General features: G+C 45.6%; 1 protein-coding gene across 2 annotated transcripts in view; it reads right to left on the reverse strand.

The window, feature by feature from the left end:
• Positions 1-18,282, reverse strand: part of GINM1 (glycosylated integral membrane protein 1) — a 320,213-nt gene that overhangs the window by 38,678 nt on the left and 263,253 nt on the right. Inside the window, exons 6-7 of one of the 2 annotated variants that reach the window (XM_078648657.1) lie at positions 6,571-6,704; positions 498-661 (exon numbers count right to left, since the gene is read on the reverse strand). In XM_078648657.1, the coding sequence (XP_078504783.1) occupies positions 498-661; positions 6,571-6,704 (298 nt within the window). The remainder of the gene's footprint in view (positions 1-497; positions 662-6,570; positions 6,705-18,282) is intronic. The other variant, XM_078648658.1, reaches the window with a different exon arrangement.

Below are 18,282 nucleotides of genomic sequence, written 5' to 3' on the forward strand. Positions count from 1 at the left end.
GATACCTTTATCTTGCCCCCTTCTATTCAATTTTCACCCCAACCACCATCAGAACAGTGTACAGATTCACAAAATGGCAGCACCAACTTTTCTCTCAGGTTGCTGCCAGCCAATCAAAGCATTGCTGTTGGAACGTGGATTCACGTCTAGTTATGCATACTTTTTTTGCTTTAATAACTCCCAAAACTACTGAAAAGATTTACACCAAATTACAAAAAGCACTCCTTCTGGACAAAGATCTAGCTTTTTGCCAAATTTGGTGAAATTCCGTTCACCAGTTGGGCTGTAGTTGTGGCCAACATCCCTATGGGAAACTGCATGGGGAAAATGTGTTTTGGGACTACCCCTTTTTCTCTGCCCCAGTTTAACTGATCACCCCGACACTTTATAGGCAGCAGCTAAAGTGAGTAAGCTTAGCAGTCAAGACTTACAGTCAAGTACAATAAATTCAGTTTATACATCCTGCAAACATTTGTTGTAAAGTGATGGATACGTACTTGTTTTCACAGGATGGTATACAAAGTTGCAGAAGATGAAGGATAATGGAAGCTACTATGCATCCTACTGCCACCACTTGCATAAACTTGAACATCACTGGCAAGACTGCAAGCCAGAAGACAGAGAGCACATTTCTGAAATCATCCACCCACTTGCACATCACCTGAAGATAAAATAATGTGTGTTAAAAGCTTAAGTCAAACTCTTTTAAATTGAAACATATTGCACAATTCACACTACTGCTCACACAGAAGGAAAAGTTTCTTACCCATAATCCTATTTCTAGTCCAGGCCAATCCACATCAAAATCAAAAGCCCTATATAATATGTGCAAGTTCTCTTTGTACAAAAAAAAAGTGCATATACATAGAAAAATTGAGTTTGCATCCTAAAAAAGGTTATAAATGGGCAATTGTCATTTACATTTCATTTTTGCAAATATCTCCACTAACCAGTGCTTATGACTATTAATGAAGTACCCTTGGAAGAGAAATGCAATTTATAATAGCAGTACATAGATTTGACAGGCCTTTAAGGTTTTAAAAAGTGCCTTCTAAAAGCACAATCACTTCTATGGAATGAGCCAAAAACCAAGCCAAAGTAGTCAGAGTGCACTAATTTCCACTGCCCCACGGGCCACCATACTTCGATACAAGTTACAAAGTACAAGGTAAACAAGGGGAGTAAGGATTGAGGGATGGGTGTGAATCTGAAAGATGTCAACGCTGGAGAACTGTACTTTGAGATAACTAATTTCCTGCACGGATTCTTTAATAGATAAATATACTTGAATTAGTTTAGGAAGCAGAAGAAATCCTATACAAGTGTGACAGTAGACCATGAGAAACAAGGTTCACTGGAAAAGATGATGTGATACCTTTCCCACTGTCGATTCTCACCACCTCTGCAACCAAACCGTAATGTTTTGTCGAACTGTGGACGCTCTTTCAAATAGCTGCTCCACATAGGTCGGTGGCAGTTTGGTGTAGAGACCTGCTGTTGTTGTTGTTACTACACTGCAATCACGTGGCAGAGGGCGAGAGAGACTACTGTCCATTTTACAATACTCTGGTTGATGAGGAGATGTACTTAAAGAGGCAAACAGCTGGCAGATCTTTGCGACTATGCAGAGATTCCAGTACCATTCTGCTGCACCTTTGCAGAGAATGCAGCGCCCTTTCCGCTCCTCGGGAAGCGGCTCTGAAAGTGGCTTTCAGGATGACGGGCTCATTACGGTAAACCGCCAAGTGGAAGGAACTTCAAATTGGTGTGCAAAACTAGCTTTGTGGAATTTGAGAAAGGGGCCCTTGATTGTAAAAGTCTGCATCCCACTAATCCCTCGAAAAGGTTAGCGTTAGGAATGAACAGCCTTCAAGGAACCGTACTTAATATGCATCTAATGAACAGCAACACACGGGTTATCCCTAAATTAGGCAGAACTGCATTTAGTACCATAACAGAAGAGAGGAGTTAGCCTAACGGCTAAGGCGCTCGACCTCGGACCTGGGGATCTGGGTTAGAGTCTCGGTAACGACGCCAAAACCTCGTTTGATTCTGGGCAAATCACTTAATCTCCCCGTGCCTAAAAAAACAAGCATTGGCATAGCCAATAGGTCTTGCCTTTGGGACCTTATAAGTGTTTAGCCATGCAAGGATATTGTGCTGCATAACTAAATACTTATAAAGTCCCAAAAGCGAGACCTATTGGCTATGCCAATGCTTGTTTTTTTCTCTGTGTAACCTGTGACCACAAGAGATATGAAAACTAGCAGCGTCAGGGGGAATGAAGTAAATGTATACCTTGGGCGCCCTGATCCATCATAGCCACAGTCGTAATCACTGGTCAGGCCAGGAGAACTGGCACGCTTTGGTGAAGATTTAAAGCTGCAGGACCTCTGCAGAACGCGTCGATTTGCTTTTGGTCAGTTTGATAAAAAACAGTTCTTTCAGGAGCCGGAAGACCAGTAGGTATCCCAAAGCAATGCTGGCTGGTCAGACTAAAGGCGACTGCAATTACAAACGCCCATGTTTTTAACAATCGCTAGGATGTATTGCAGGTAGGCCAAACGTGAGAAGACCATATTATCAGCCCTTCACAAGTAGCCATCAGCATAAATACCCCTTCGTAAAAACAATCGTAACAGATTCGCTTTCGCTCAAAACAACTGCTTGTCGATTTGTTTGTGTGGTATAATCCAAAATAAGGTGGTATACCGAAGGAGGCAGTACGTACAAGAAGTGGCCTCTATTGAAGCTAAGATAATCACTACGCAAGCTGACATAGAAGCTAGTAGTAATGATTCCAACCCGAATGTACCACTTTTGAATGAGGAACTGCTTACAGTTAAGGGGGAGCTGACTTCCGTCTTAAACCAACGCATCCAACAGAAATGGGAAGCGAGCAAATTAGCTCTCTTTGAGTACGGAGAGGGAGCCGGTAAACTACTGGCCTGGAAATCAAAGACCTATCAGGCACGTAATATAATTGACTCAGTTACAACTAATGCTGGGACTTTTTCATCCGACGTTGATATCAGAACTGCCTTTAAAGAGTTCTTCCAAAATATATATCAGGAGGATAAGGATATTTCCCCAGAAAGTATAGGTAATTGGCTGAATGACATCCCTCAACCTGCATTATCCTCAGAACAAAGTGCTTCTTTGGATGATGTGATCACAGTGGAAGAAGTTGCTGAGGCTATTCGGGGCAGTAAGGGAAGCAAGGCCGCAGGCCCTGATGGCCTGCCAGCCGAGGTTTATAAAAATTTGACGGAAGAAATATCCCCCTTCCCCCTTCCTTGCGGTCCTATTCAATCAAATTTTGCAAGAGGGGGTGCCTCCACCTACATCCTGGAACAATGCTTCCATAACGCTCATATTGAAATCGGGTAAGCCAGCCACTAACTGTGGCTCATACCGCCCTATATCAATCCTGAATACGGATTACAAAATATTTGCTTCCATCTTAGCTAAAAGGTTGAGCCTGGTCGCCCCTGATATTTTACATTCTAGTCGGAAGGGTTTCGTTAGGGGTCGTCAACTTTTTGAGTTGACTTATGATCTCATCGGAGCCATAGACATGGCGACCAAGGACTCTATCCCATTGGCTGTTCTCACTTTGGATGCCACCAAGGCCGTCGAGAGGGTCAATTGGCTGTACCTGTCGGGGGCCTTGGCCAAATTCAACGTGGGTAAGAGCTTTTGCAGAGCAGTAAAATTGTTGTATCAGAGTCCTACGGCCTATGTATTGATAAATGGGGGTTTATCCGAACCCTTCGCGGTTACAAGAGGTACACGACAGGGCTGCCCTTTATCCCCTTTGTTATTCGATCTCTATATTGAGCCTTTTGCTCATAAATTAAGAGAGGATAATACTATCAAACCTTTTATTTATAGAGACTGGGTAAAAAAGGTGGCCCTTTACGCAGATGACGTAATGATTATGATATCAGACATTACTACTGCGTTTCCGGCAGCCATTAAGCTTGCAATGGAATTTGGGGATGTCTCAGGATATCAGGTTAATGCCTCAAAGACTGAGATAATGGTGTGGAATGAAGATTTGTCGGGCTTCAATGAGCAACTCAATACTAGTTTGCGATATTTGGGGTTAAACATTGTTAAGGACATTAATTCGATCGCTCACCTAAACTTCGCTGCAGTTGCGAAAGAATGTCGTAAGCTTATGGGAGCTTGGATGCATCTTCCCCTGTCCTTATTAGGCCGAGTAAACTTGGTGAAAATGACTATTCTCCCTAAGGTTTCCTTTTTATTTAACACAATTCCACTTTACTTTGATCCGGCTTGGTTGGCTAAGCTACAGGGCGATATTACCTCGTTTACCTGGAATAAGAAAAATCCTAGGATAGCATGGAAGAAAATGAGGCGCCGCAGGGAAAAGGGGGGGCTGGCAGGTCCGGACTTGCAGATCTATGCGTGGGCATTCCAACTAACACACGCACGAATGCTACTGAAAACACCGACAGACGAGGGATTGGGGAGCATGTTTTTGGCCTTACTGAAGGGTGAAGGGGTAGGCCAGTCGGGCTTCTTATTCAAATTTGGCGACCCAAAATTCTTTAAAAAGGTAAAATTGAAGGTGCTGCAGGGCCAGGCAAAAATGTGGGCTAAGCTAAGGTCCTTAACCCCTTCGACGCTCATGACGAGCTGGGCTCGTCATGAGGTAGCCTCCTCGCACGCTCATGACGAGCCCAGCTCGTCATGAATAATGGGTTTTTGTAAAGCCCAGCGCAGGAGCAGAATATCGACCGCACGCATGCGGTTAATAAAACTAGGATACTATTCCTGCAGATCTCCAATATGGGATCTTCCCGCGGCTCCAGGTTGGGTAGGTGACACCTTAGCTCTCCCTCTAAGACAAGCCGGAATAGCAGCTTGGGGAGATCTGTTTGTAGGGGGGACCCTGCTTCCATGGGATTGTCTAGTAAATAAGGTGGGGCCCAATCTTTCCAGATTTAAATATTTGAAATATCGAGCTGGGCCCAAGCATTTACCACCCAAATCCCACACAGGAACTACCCGCCATTAGGGGAAGGGTGTCATCTTGAATCTCTGCTGTTGGACAAACCACCTGTAAAGAAAGACATCCTTATGGTACAACCTAATTTTGGAAGAACTTGATAGTGAATTCCATCTTCGTGAGTTGTTGTGGGGGCCTTTGATGCCAGGCTTGAATGTGAAAGATCTGTGGCTAGTGTCCTGCAAGGTTTTGTGGGAACTAGTTAAACCCGCCTGGCTTCGTAGAAATCATCTTTTTACACTACATAGGGCATATTATTCTCCACAAAGACTGTCTAAGTTTTCCTCGGGTGTTTCAGTGGGTTGTGCACGGTGTGGTTTAAAAGAGGCCTCTGACGCACACATGTTTTTCGACTGCCCTCATTTGGCATCATATTGGGACTCTATAAGCAGCAGGCTTACATCCTCCCTGGGTTATATTGTAACAATTGACCTTCGCCTTGTAATCTTTGGTGTCGTGGACCACACTAGAAGTTTAGCCGGGAACCTCCTTTTTTATTCCATCCTGGCTGCTCGCAGAGAGATTTGTAAGCGATGGAAAGATCCCTCTCCTCCTTCTTTTCATGACTGGCGTACATCAATCCTTCAAATCTCAAAATTAGATCTCGCCAGGGCTGGAAGACAAGATAGGAGAGCTTTCTGGTATCTTCTCGTCTGAGGCCTCTTACGGTACTGTTTTTTTTTTTCCCCCCCAGGTCCGATGATTACGCGGCCATGGCTACAATCTTCCTGCTGCGCCTTCTTGTCCCTTCCTGTCCTCTTCCGTGGACTTTCTGGCTGGCAACAGTAATGGTAGTAATTGGCCCTGTGGTTGGCAGCTGCAAGTTTGGCAATGAGGTTTTTTATGGGCATGGAGTTTGTCGTTGCTGCGGGATATGGCCTTTCCTCGTTACCCTGCATCCCATCCAGTTCTTTACTGTGGCAGCGCGACTGCTCTCCTGTATGCTATCCTCCCTTGCTGGGTGTCGCAGTGGCTAGAAACCATGGCGGAAAATGAGGACAAAAAAAAAAGGATTCCAGGCACGCCATTGAGAATGCAATTTACCATTTTTACAAGTTGTTTCTAAAGCAATGAGGAATTGTACACAGTATATAATTCTGCATACTGTAAAAACCGTCCAAAGGGTAAATTCATATTTCCTTTTTTGTCACGAGGAAAACTATTTCCCCAAGGAGAAACGTCTTCACTCTACCTCCATGCCTTTTTGTACCCCCCTCTTGGTTAAAACACTTCAGATATGCTGTCCAACCACAATGCAACCAAAAGGGTATTACCACTCCAGGAAAGGGGGAAAAAGCTTGCCTATTCGCACACATCTGTGACCTGATCCCATCGTATAGCAATGCCATGAAGAGACAGATTTATTCCTCCACCATTTAAATACACATGTTGACAATGTCAGTTTCTTTGCAGAAAACAATATGGGTCATATTTGGCCACAACCTATGGTTTCTCGACTGTTTTAGTCTGACAAAAGATGGTTGCTGAAATCCAAATTCGAAGTGTAAACTCGTAATGAACTGTACAGTTACCTTGTAAGAATCTGGAGGCTCAGCTCTCAGAGGCGTTTCTGGTAATTTCCCAGGAGAAGGCTCTTCATCAACTGTAGTTTCCACCAGCCTGGAAAGATACTGGCTCGTAGTTTGCAGAGGCCCAAGGACATCTACTAAAAGAGAAAATGGACAAACCTATTAGTGTGCATCTCACAGGTTGAGTTCATCTAAAGATCTTCCTTTACAAAATACAGACTATGTTCTTTTTTGATGGAGTTACAATTGAAGGCATTCTGGAAATCAACCAATAACATCAAAACTCCTGACTAAAATGCCTTCAGAATCAGAGCCATATCTCGCCCAATGAAACACTTCCGCTAGCCACAACTGGTTCAGGTTGTTGAGATCAAACAACAGCCAGCCTGGTGTCTTCATTTGGGCTGGAACCATTGCTATGGCATCAAGTGTTTATTGATATCTTGGAAGCAATGAAGTTTCACTCGGTTTCATAACCGTTTAACACATTGGTATTGGGCAATTTGAGTCTACTCGTGGTGGAACAAAAAGAATCCCTTTGACCCCCTCACTGGGTATGTGTGGTTATTGATGACTGGCATGGAATCGGCCTGCTTTCTCAGTGGAATCCGAGGATGTTTTTCTGCGGGAGGTATAGACTCGGGGGGAAGAATTTGGTACTTACCTTCGGTAATTATATTTATGATGGATACTCTGACTACTTCCAGATTCCTCACCTCTTGAATCTCCCTCAGGCATCACAGTGGATCTGGAAAAGTTGAAATAGCTCTCCTACAATGGCAGGTGGCGCCTCAGCTCCTGTTCTACTTCGGTGTCTCCATGGAAGTTACATCACAAAGCCAATATGGTGCCACCCTGTGACTTTGACATCAGTTCCCATCCTTTTTTCCATGCCTTGAGAGGTGCAAGGAGTGACTAAATTAGAAGGAATGTAGTGCACTGGGAACATTATTACATATACAAAATGACATCTCAGAGCTGGGAGTGGGGAGGCTTGTTGAGGAATCTGCAGGTATATAGAGTATTCACCAGAAATATTACTATAGGTAAGTGAGAAAAATCCCATTACTATAGGTAAATAATGTATTCTTCTGAAGGATACTCCTACTTGCATATTCCTGACCTCATGCCTCAATACCAAAGCAGTACTCTACGGGAGGAGGGAATTCAATTTAGAAACTTGCAATACATACACAAAAAGACATCCATTCCTCCAAGTCCCGGGCCGAGGCAATACTGTCTGGCAAGCAACAGAACATTACCCCGCATTACAGTCTAACCACTTCTCGGTTGGGAACGCTCCTGGACAATGCCTAAAGCATGGCTTTTGCCACAGCAACGTCAGCCTGATACCCCACACAACACAGAACATTTATTTGTATATTTATTTATCATTATTTTATTTTCATGTGTTGTGTTTTTTTAATTTGCATCAGGAAAACAGTCTGTTCCTGGGCTGTCTTGTCTCCCAAGGACCAATATATCCACTGATAGTTGGTCACCAAGACTTTGTGAAAATAAAACAAAACGAAAGTCAAAATCCTGGAAGCTGTGAGCACAGTGCATTTTCCCTCATTTTCCTTGTTTGGTAAGACACAGAAACTCAAGAGTATGGAAAGAAGAATCATTCTGCGTTACAAACGCCAACATGTTGGCTGGCATTAAATAAATGGTGTATACATTGTCAAAACCTGTAGCTTAAAAACAAGCCAAGCATGTAGAAGGAGTGTGGCCTAATAGCCAGAGCTACCGAATTTGGAATAGGGGAACCAGATGTGTGTATGTCGGTGTGAGAGAATGTGAGTGTGTGTGAGAGAATGTGAGTGTGTGTGAGAGAGAATGTGAGTGTGTGTGAGAGAGAATGTGAGTGTGTGTGAGAGAATGTGTGTGTGTGTGACAGAGACAGTGTGAGAGAGGGTGATTGTGTATGTGTCTGTGTACATGCAATCATGAAGTAGAACAGTTATAAATTGATAGGTGGGCCAGAAACAAGAACCCATCAGAACAAGGCCCCACTGACCCCATAAAAATATCTAATAGCAAGAAAGTGAGGATCGGGATCACTAAGCAGACAAAAGGGAAACCCCAGCAATCCTTATTTATTCAAAGACGATAAGAAGTGTACCGGGACTGGTAGCCTTGACTGGAGCAGAAACCTCTCTACCTCGGTGCACTAAGCAAAAAGCATTCTATACATCATATACGGTCTCTAAAGAGGCAAAATGCAACAATGCTGATGACCATCACTTTAGGCACTGAACACAGACCTGTTTTATCAAACTAGCCCCAATCAGTAGACAGGCATGAAGGTTTGAATGAAGAACCTATCGCTCCCAAACAAGAGGAGATCCTTCGGGACCAGAAATGGAACTCGAGTGGGGTCAATACCAGGAGCAGAAAAAAACCAGAAGTATGGCCTGCAGCACTGGGGGAGAGCTGAGCACCGGTGCAGGGCTTATCTCCAGAACAGGAGACCGATCCGAAGACTAGGAGCAGGCTTGCCAATCATACTGGTTCCGACGAATGCGAGCAATGGTGAGAGGAAAAGGAGTCTTTTGTCTGATACTTTAACTTGGTGCATGAGGACTTCCCCTGGAACAAAGCCATCCTCCTGTACTGGTCTCAATGACAGGTTTGCTCGTTCCCTCCTAGGTTTTGATAGCCATCCAGTAAATGAAGCCACAATGCTAAGAATACCTGGAGGCATGCACAGGGTTCATTAGAGTGACAGGAATGTAATGTCTGTAATCCTGACCTTTTGCCTGTCACATTTTCCCTGCAGGCACTGCAAAAGAAATGTTGTAGCAAATATTTCAATGGAGATCGGATGGCATGGAAAAAACACAAACTGATGTTCAAGCTCTAATGGAATAGCAAGATAGGGGGGCTCCGAGAAGTCCTATCCAGGAAGGCACAAAAGTTGCTCTGGCACCACCTACCAATATAGAGATAGAATTCAACATTTACGTATCCCGTCTGTCACTTGAGGGAGATTCATGAGGTGAGGAATATACAGATAGAAGTATCCATAACAATGTTTGGTGAAAGACTAATTTCCTAATTTTTGAAAAATATCTGACTTTAAAATCCTTGAAGTTGTCAGAGATTGTTATTTAGAAAGAAGTGGACGGGCGAGCATGTGACATTTTTGCCTTATCCATTATAGTTTTACACTTGTCCAGTACCTTACATGTGAATAGAAAGAAAAGAGTCTTACCAACAAAAGATATTTCAAATTACTTGTGCTTGTATGTTGTGGAGGAACGAAGTGCACAGACTGCCACTCATAACCCTATTGGTGCTGTCATATTTATTTACTTGTAACGTTCAGAAAGACAAATAGATATTTCTCCTGCAGTTTCTCGATGAAGAACTCTGAAAACATGGTTATCCTAATTCTAAACGGAGTAGCAGGATGGTCCAATAGTTGTGTTATTTTGTGTCGACTGAATAGAAGCACTTTAATACGATTTCTTACCTTGGTGTTGCCCAAGCTTTTGCTTGGCGCGCACACAACTAAACTGGAAGATTTCCCATTACTGCAAAAGTGCTTTATTTAAGATTTGTGAATTTTATGGGCAAACCACTTTCAATATGGCAGGCAAAAAATGAGTGAGGTCAATTCCCAGCTGATAAAAAAACAAGCATTTGCAATGCAATAGGTCTCGCATTTAAGCAACTTTAAGCTACTGGCATTGTAAATGACAATGTCTTTTTTGTTGTTGTTTTTTTTAATACATAAATAAAAGGCATTGTCATTTACAATGCCAATAGCTTAAACTTGCGTAAATGCGAGACCTATTGCATTGCAAATGCTTGTTGGTTTAAGAAATCGGGAGTCTCTCGTCTGAATCGGGTATATTGGCATGTATTTATGTATGCGTTTTTATATAGCGCGACTTTACCCAAAGGTGTCAGAGTGCTTCACAATAGGAACAGAAGTGATACATAAGAACATTACAAGTGAACAAATTACAAAAGCAAACGCTAAGTTACATGAGGCAAAAAAAACCAATTGTGAGCAAACAAAATACAAGAGGTAGCAAACGGTGCATTACAGGAGGGAAAACTGACATGTGTGCAGGTTACAAAAGCGTACAAAGTACAAGTAGAGGTATAGTACTGCAATACATGGCAGACACTCAAACACAAGAACAAACATTACGTAGGCAGTGGTGGCACTTGTGCAAGAATCTAAAGCAAACAAAATATAAGAGGCAGCAAACCGTGTGTTACAAGAGAAAAGTGACATGTGCATGTTACAAAAGAATTCCAAACACAGGTAAAAGGGTAATACTGCAATAAATGCACTTGCGCCACATTCGGTGATGCATGGAAGTGCGGTAGCATCCTATTTTCCCTACTGAAGATGGTTCCCGAAACTTAAAAGTGAGAAGGATCTGAAAGACTAAAAGTTTGTGTTCTCAATAAAAGATGACCAGCATTTGTTCCCAAATATAGAAGCAGTTTGCCCTTACAGAGGCACACCACTCCCCGATCAGACATGGCGCTGGTTTGCACTCTTCAGGGTTCCATCCATCCGCTCTCAAGAGAAATTAAAATAGTCCGCTCAAAGATGGTGGGATGGTGTGGCTCACTGGTTAGAGGCGGCAGACCCGGAAGCAGAGGACGGCCCGGGACCAGGGTTCAATTCCCGACGCGGCAGGGTCGTGGACCAGGGTCAGCGGACTCGATAATTCTCGCCTCAGTGCCTACTCTAACCAGGGATCACACTCGGCAACTCTGGGCATTAGCTTGCCTCATCCCCACAACGGCCCCCCACATACGCCGGGGATGCCTGGTTTCACCTTGGAAATACCCAGTAGGGACCATCTCACAGGGAAAGCCAGGACGGGTTCCCCAGCGGTCTACAGCGCGGAGATACTCCATGTGGGGTGATTCATGCGCTTTACAAGACACCATTACATTACATTACATGGCGTCTGCTTCAGCGGGTGACGCACTACTGCCCAACCCCGAATGGCTCCCTCCCTCTGCGGGGGCTAGGCAGGGAGAGGGCGGTTGGTTCTCCTCCGCCTGGGGATCAACGGGGACAGAGGGAAGGAGGGAGTGGAAAGGAGAGGGACGCCTCATCTCCCAGGCATTCAGCGAGCGGCAGCGCTGCAAGGACCAGCCCGTTCTCTCGCAGATCGCGCGCCATGGCTTTCCTTAGACCCCCGGCGGCCTCGCGAGGCCGCGCGCCCCCGCTGCAGCGCGTCATGCCCTCTGTCAGGTGAGCTTGCAGGATGCGCGCACCTACTCCTGTCATTTCGAACCCAACGTTTTTTTTTTCTTCTGGTCTGTGTCATTTGGTTGCCCTGGTGGCGAGTAGGGGGAGGGAGGGGCTGAAGCTGCGCCCGTGTGTCATAGAAACCCCAGGTCACAACAACACACAAGGCCAACGTGCCCTGGTGGGGGGCTGCAGCTCGGGGGTGGGTGTGCGAGCATCCTTCTGATGCCCATGCCACCACATAGGACACGTGGAAACCCCCTCCTATGGCCGGGCCGTGGAAATCTGCACCGTCTCCCAACTGAAGGCGTGTGGAAGAGAAAATATCCCTGCATCTAAAACTTCCTCCAACTCCCAGAACATCCCGTGACGCGACGTAAAAGCCCGGTGAGTGGGGGGCGTGCGCGTGTGTGAGTGTAGCTGTGTGTGTACGTGTGTGTAGGTGTGCGTGTGTGTAGCTGTGCATGTGTGTGTGTGTGTCTGTGTGCGTGCGATTTCGAAAGGCTGACTTGCTCTGAATGTGGGACAGGGGATGTGCATGGCTCCGGACTAGACGTGCGCGTACAGGCGATGAAATCGCCGAGGGAAATCGCGTGCCCATCCCCTGTCCAACATTCCCGGAAAGTCGACAACAATAGGTCTTTCGCTGGACACAGCGCTCTTCGCGCTGCTAACACCAACGAGACCTAAAAAACTGCTCTGTCATGGAAAATTAAAAGCAAGGTCTTTGAGGACAGATGTAAATTCACGTTTTCATGGCACATTTTCAACCACTGGCCAAGAGTAAATTAATGTTTGAGAGGAACACAAAACCTCGGAAAAGTTGAAATGTGGAGGGCAAAATCATAAATCTTGTGAAAACCATGGAATGGGTGTCTCCAGTAATAGACTCTTTAGAAGATAGTTTGATAAATTCTGATGGGCTGACAATACTTCTTAATGTCAGTCAGTGGGTTGATCTCTGGCAGAGAAGTAACAATTGAAATGAAAAAGTTACTTATCTTCAGTAACACTCTTTCTGGTGGATTCTCTATGTAACCGAAGAGACTTCACTTTGTAAATATTCCCCATGCGTCAGACTGGATCTGGAAACTTTAAAACCATACTTCTGCATGTTAGTAGGGGCATTGTACAGCTACTCCTCGATGTTCCGCTATGAAGGTCAAGTGCAGAGCCATATACAAGTGCCATCCCATCCCATATGGGCTTTCATCACTGAAACATGGGCCACGGATTCGTCTGAACCGGACCTGTTAAATGTTTTTCCTGAGGGGTACTCACTGGCCAGGATGGACAGAGTGGGTCGAGTGGGAGGAGGTTTGGGGATACTGTACCACAGCTCCATAAAATGCCGGACTGTCCAACTGTCCTCTCCGTCCGAACGCCTTCAGGCAATGCATTTTACCCTCAATCCCTCCCCCACGATCTCCTTTACTGGAATTCTGGTCTACAGACCCCCTGGTTCTAGGTTCACGTTCAGCTCAGAACTTCTCAAGATCTTAAAGCCCTATATTGATGGGCCCAGTTTAACCATCCTAGGGGATTTTAATTTCCATTTGGAAAATTATAATTCCCCTGATACGGCCCATTTGTTGGACTCCCTATCCTCCTATGGCCTGCCGCTGTTAGTGACTGGGCCTACCCATTCAGCTGGCCATACCCTGGACGGAGTTTTTAGTAACGATTCCCGCCTTCGCATTGGTACCCCCTTCACCTTGTCGTGGTCAGACCATCTTGTCGTTCCTTTTGATTTTTCCTTCTCCTCTCCCACCGGCCTTCGGTCTGATCACACCAAGTGGGTATTGAGAAGGAACTTTGGGGACGTTACCAATGACTTCCTCACTCCCTATTTAGCCACTCTTAATCTTCGATCTACCGGGGATGTTCATGCTGCAGCTCTTGACCTCTCCAATACCTTGACGGAGGCTGTCAACTCGCTTGCCCCGGCCCGGCAACACTATTCTGCCAGGAAACGGCCTTCGGCCCCCTGGTATTCTGAATCCCTTAGGACTCTCAGGCAAGGATGTAGGAGGCAGGAAAGGCTCTGGAGGACACACTTGGACCCCGTAGAGAGGGAAAAACAAACTCCTTCTCAAAGGCTATAAATCTGCGGTTTTCGCAGCAAAACAGGCCCACTACTCCAAGCTTACGTCCTCGCTCAAATCTCCCAGCGATCTGTTTAAGATAGTGGATAATCTTTCCCTCATTCAGACTCCTGACCCTATTACAGCCTCCCAGGTACTGTGTGACCAGATCTCTACATTTTTTCATGAGAAGATCTTGGACAGTTATACTGACCTGGAAATCCTGAACTCCAGGTCCCTACCTGCCACCTCCCCGATTTTTATTTCGGAAGACCAAGCTCTTGCCCCTTCCAATTCCTTCTCCCAGTTCCCTCCCATTACTTCTATACATCTCAACACACTGCTGGACAAGCTAAAATCCGGGTCACCGTTAGACCCTTGCCCCTTAAAAGTCCTTAAAGATTGTAAACAGTCTATTCTGCCCCCTTTGATGAAGGTTATGAATCTGGCCATCTCAGAGGGGACTTATCCCCTCTCCTGGAAAATGGCCATTGTCAAGCCTCTGTTGAAAAAACCTACCCTGGACCCTGGGACATTAAAGAACTTTCGTCCCATCTCCCTTCTCCCTGCCCCTGCCAAACTCCTAGAGGCTCATCTCAACCTCCATCTGAGCGCTTTCCTTGACAGTTCCAACTCCCTTGATCCTTCACAGCACGGTTTCCGGAGGACCCACAGCACTGAGTCGGCGCTCACAGTGGTTGTCGACAGCATCCGTTCTAAGGTCGACACCGGTCAGACCACCTTACTGGTGTTACTTGACCTTACGGCTGCTTTCGACACCCTGTCCCCTACCATTCTGGCCAGCCGACTCAGTTAGCTGGGAGTCAAGGGTTATGCGCTCAGTCTCCTAACATCCTTCCTCGACCAACGGAAGCAAAAGGTGAAGCTAGGCGAGTATATGTCATCCACTAAGGCTGTGAAGTGTGGGGTCCCTCAGGGCTCCTCACTGAGCCCGACGCTTTTTAACGTCTATGTTGCCCCACTCGCCAGGCTTATAAGATCCTTTGGGCTAGAAGTTCTCTCCTACGGCGACGATACGCAGATTATGGCCTCCATCTCTCAATCTGCGAGCATAACTGCTCTTAACTTTAAAAACTGTATGGAGGCGGTCGCCGGATGGATGGTTGAGAACTACCTCAAGCTTAATGGGGCGAAAACGGAGGTCCTCATTTTTGGGGGCAAAAGTGAGATCTGATCTATGGACTGGTGGCCTTCTGTGCTAGGCACCTGTCCCTTGCCGTCCCTATTTGCCCGCAATCTTGGGGTCATTCTGGCCATACCCTCTCACTAGACAAGCAGGTCAGCAGGACTGTGTCCACCTGTTGCAATGCTCTGAGGATCTTAAAAAAAATTATTCATTATCTTTCCCCTCAGTCACGCAAACAGGTTGTTATTGCGCTTATTGCTTCTAGACTGGACTATTGCAATGCACTTTACCTTGGCATTAGCAATGGTCTGGTCCATTGCCTCCAGACTGTGCAGAATGCGTCTGCCCGGTTTGTTGTGGGTGCTCCCAAACGTTCCTCGGGCACGGCCATCAGAAAAAAGCTGCACTGGCTCCCCATGCAGGCGAGGATTAATTTTAAGGCCTTATGCCTTACACACCGTGCTCTCAATGAGTCTGGACCGGAGGCTATTCGCGCTCTGGTGGCCTATTATTTCCCTGGTAGAGCACTCCGCTCTTCCAGCAAAAGCCTGTTAGTTGTTCCTCGTATAGTCAAGGCCAGATGGGGCGGAAGGTCCTTCCGGTTCCTTGCACCCAGACTCTGGAACACACTCGCCAGCGACCTCAAGGTGATTTCCTCCCACACCCTGTTCCGTAAATCCCTTAAGACCTGGCTATTTCAAGAAGCCTACCCATAATTCCTCTTTAGGTGATTTCTGAGCTTTCCGCTTACCATCTTCAGCGCCTTGATGCCTACGGGTTTAGTTGCGCTACCTATAAATTTCATTTAATAATAATAATCCATGCGCACAGACGTCGGTTACCTCTTTCGGCTCTCCGTACACTAAGACTTAGAGCCTATCAGCAGATTGGCACGATCATTGTGCAGATCTCTAGATTGGGACCTTTTTAGGTGGGAAAGAGTACAATTCACACCTTGGGGAAGTGGGAGGGTCAGTGAAGAATCTCAAGTTAGATAAGAGTATCCAAAAGAAAGAGTGTTACCAAAGGTAAGTAAGAACATGAATGCTTTTCTGGTAAAGACTATAGCTAACCGCAGATTCCTCATCTTTTAAATTTTCCCACCCACCAGACTGGATCCAGAAGATTTTCATCGCAACTCCCTTGCATGTCTATAGGTGGCATCATACTCCTTGAGTCTTGTCCGTCCTGCCACAAGTGTGATGTCAGATTATCTGTATCTATACCACCTCCGCACACTGAGTACCCTTTCTTTTCTGATCTCTGTCCATGCAACCTGACACGGAGCCCACATATATCAGTCTAAGCTAGTTTGTAGATCGGTAGATTGCAATCTTACCAGTGGCTTACGTAAGTCCATTCCCCAGAACAGGAGGTGGGTCAGTGAGGAATCTGCTATTAGACAGTTTGTATAAGAAAAGGTGTTACCGAAAGTAAGCGACTTGTTCTTCTGAGAGAATCTTCTAACCACAGATTCCTCACCTTGTGAATAAATAGCAGAGCAGTACCTTCCCAGGTGGTGAGTCTGTCAAACGACTCAGACTATGAAATCCTGCAGGACAGATCAGATGAGGTGCCCATCCCAAGGACCTACCTGCCCAAGCAATAGTGCTTCATAAACAAAGCAGCCTGCAGATGTTGAAAACTGTCACATCACCCACCAGCTCAGTGGTACCTGCCTTTGCTCTAGAGGAATGAATGCACAAGCCTTCTGCGCTCTGCTTCTTGGCTAGCCCATAGCAAACCTTTACGCATAAAACAATCCATTGGGAGATAGTACATTTTTTGCTCCCCTTTTTGGTTCCTAAGAAACCCACAAAAGTTGTTGGTCCAATCGATATTTTCTGGTGTGAATAATGTGAAAACTGAAGGCTTTCTTAGGATCAAGACGGTGAAGCTGCTCCTCTTCTTTGGAGGGATGATGTGGTGCGTAGAAAGACGGCAAGGTGATAAATTGCCTTATATGTGGATAAGCGGGACCACCTTTGGCAAGAAAAAACCTTTGTTTGAAGGACCAATTTAACTTGGAAAAAAGATGTGTATGGTTCATGCACGGGCAAAGTCTAGACCTTCTCAATTGCCATGGGGCGGTAATTGCAAGGAAGAAAAATGTTTTTATGGTTAGAAAGAGCAGAAGACAGCTGTAAGTTGGCTAAAAAAAAGAGCACATCAAATATCTTAGGACCAAATTAAGGTCCCACTGCTGCATCACAAAACGTATTGATGGGAACATGTGGAACAGACCTTCAAAAAAATCTTATAAGGTGATTTAGAAAGGGATGGTTGATTGGACAACCATAGAAAGGCTGAAAAGCCAAAAGATAACCATTAACTGTCGCCACAGCCAGGCCTTGCCGGGCTAGAGAGAGAGAGAGAGAGAACAATAAAATGTCATACATCTTTGACTGTAAAGGCCAAACAATAGGGGAGGTACATGAACCCACAAATTTCTCTCTGCGTCCTGCATACCCACTTTTCGTGACGGGACATCCGACTGCTAGGATGACACCAACAACTTCGGGAAGAAGATCAAAAGCCATCAACTGTCAAAGTTCAATCCTTTGCATGGGGATTTAGATTATGCAGACTTGGAGTGTATGACCCAACCCTGCTCTTGCGACAATCGGTCCTCCTTGTGAGGCAACTGACTTAGAGGACATATGCTTTTGGCCAGAAGATCCGGGTACCACACACTCCTCACCCAGCCCAGAGCCACTAGGGTGACTTGGTTGGGCAGAGTCTTTCTTGATCTTTTCCAATACTCTGGGCAGGGGAGGCAGGGGTGGAAAGGCATACAGGAGTCCAGAGCCCCAGTCCAGTCGAACGTTTTCACTGAGGGAGAATCACCTTGGAAATTCCAATGTTACAAAGTGTGCACCCTGCACCTTCTCTGAGGTGACTAATAGATCCAGCCAGGGCTCTCCCTACTGTGGAAGATGCACTTTGCCACCTCAGAGTGCAAGTGTCATTTATGATCCTCTAGGCAACATCAGCTGTCCATCCTTGTATTTAAAGTTCCTGCCAGGTGTAGGGCAATCAATGAAATGTCCTGAACATGTCAGCCATTTCAAGAGACGTAAAGCCTCTTGGAACAGGACTCATGATCCCCATGCTGCCCTGTTTGTTGCAGTATCACAGTGGTCAAGTTGTCTGTGAGCACCTGTACCTATTCTTTCATGATGGTCTGAAGAAACGCCTTCAGTGCCACGTGAATTGTTCCAAACTCCAACAAGTCTATCTGAAGAGGGGTCACT

Source organism: Lissotriton helveticus, chromosome 6 (assembly GCF_964261635.1).
Source record: "Lissotriton helveticus chromosome 6, aLisHel1.1, whole genome shotgun sequence".
NCBI classification, from domain to species: domain Eukaryota; kingdom Metazoa; phylum Chordata; class Amphibia; order Caudata; family Salamandridae; genus Lissotriton; species Lissotriton helveticus.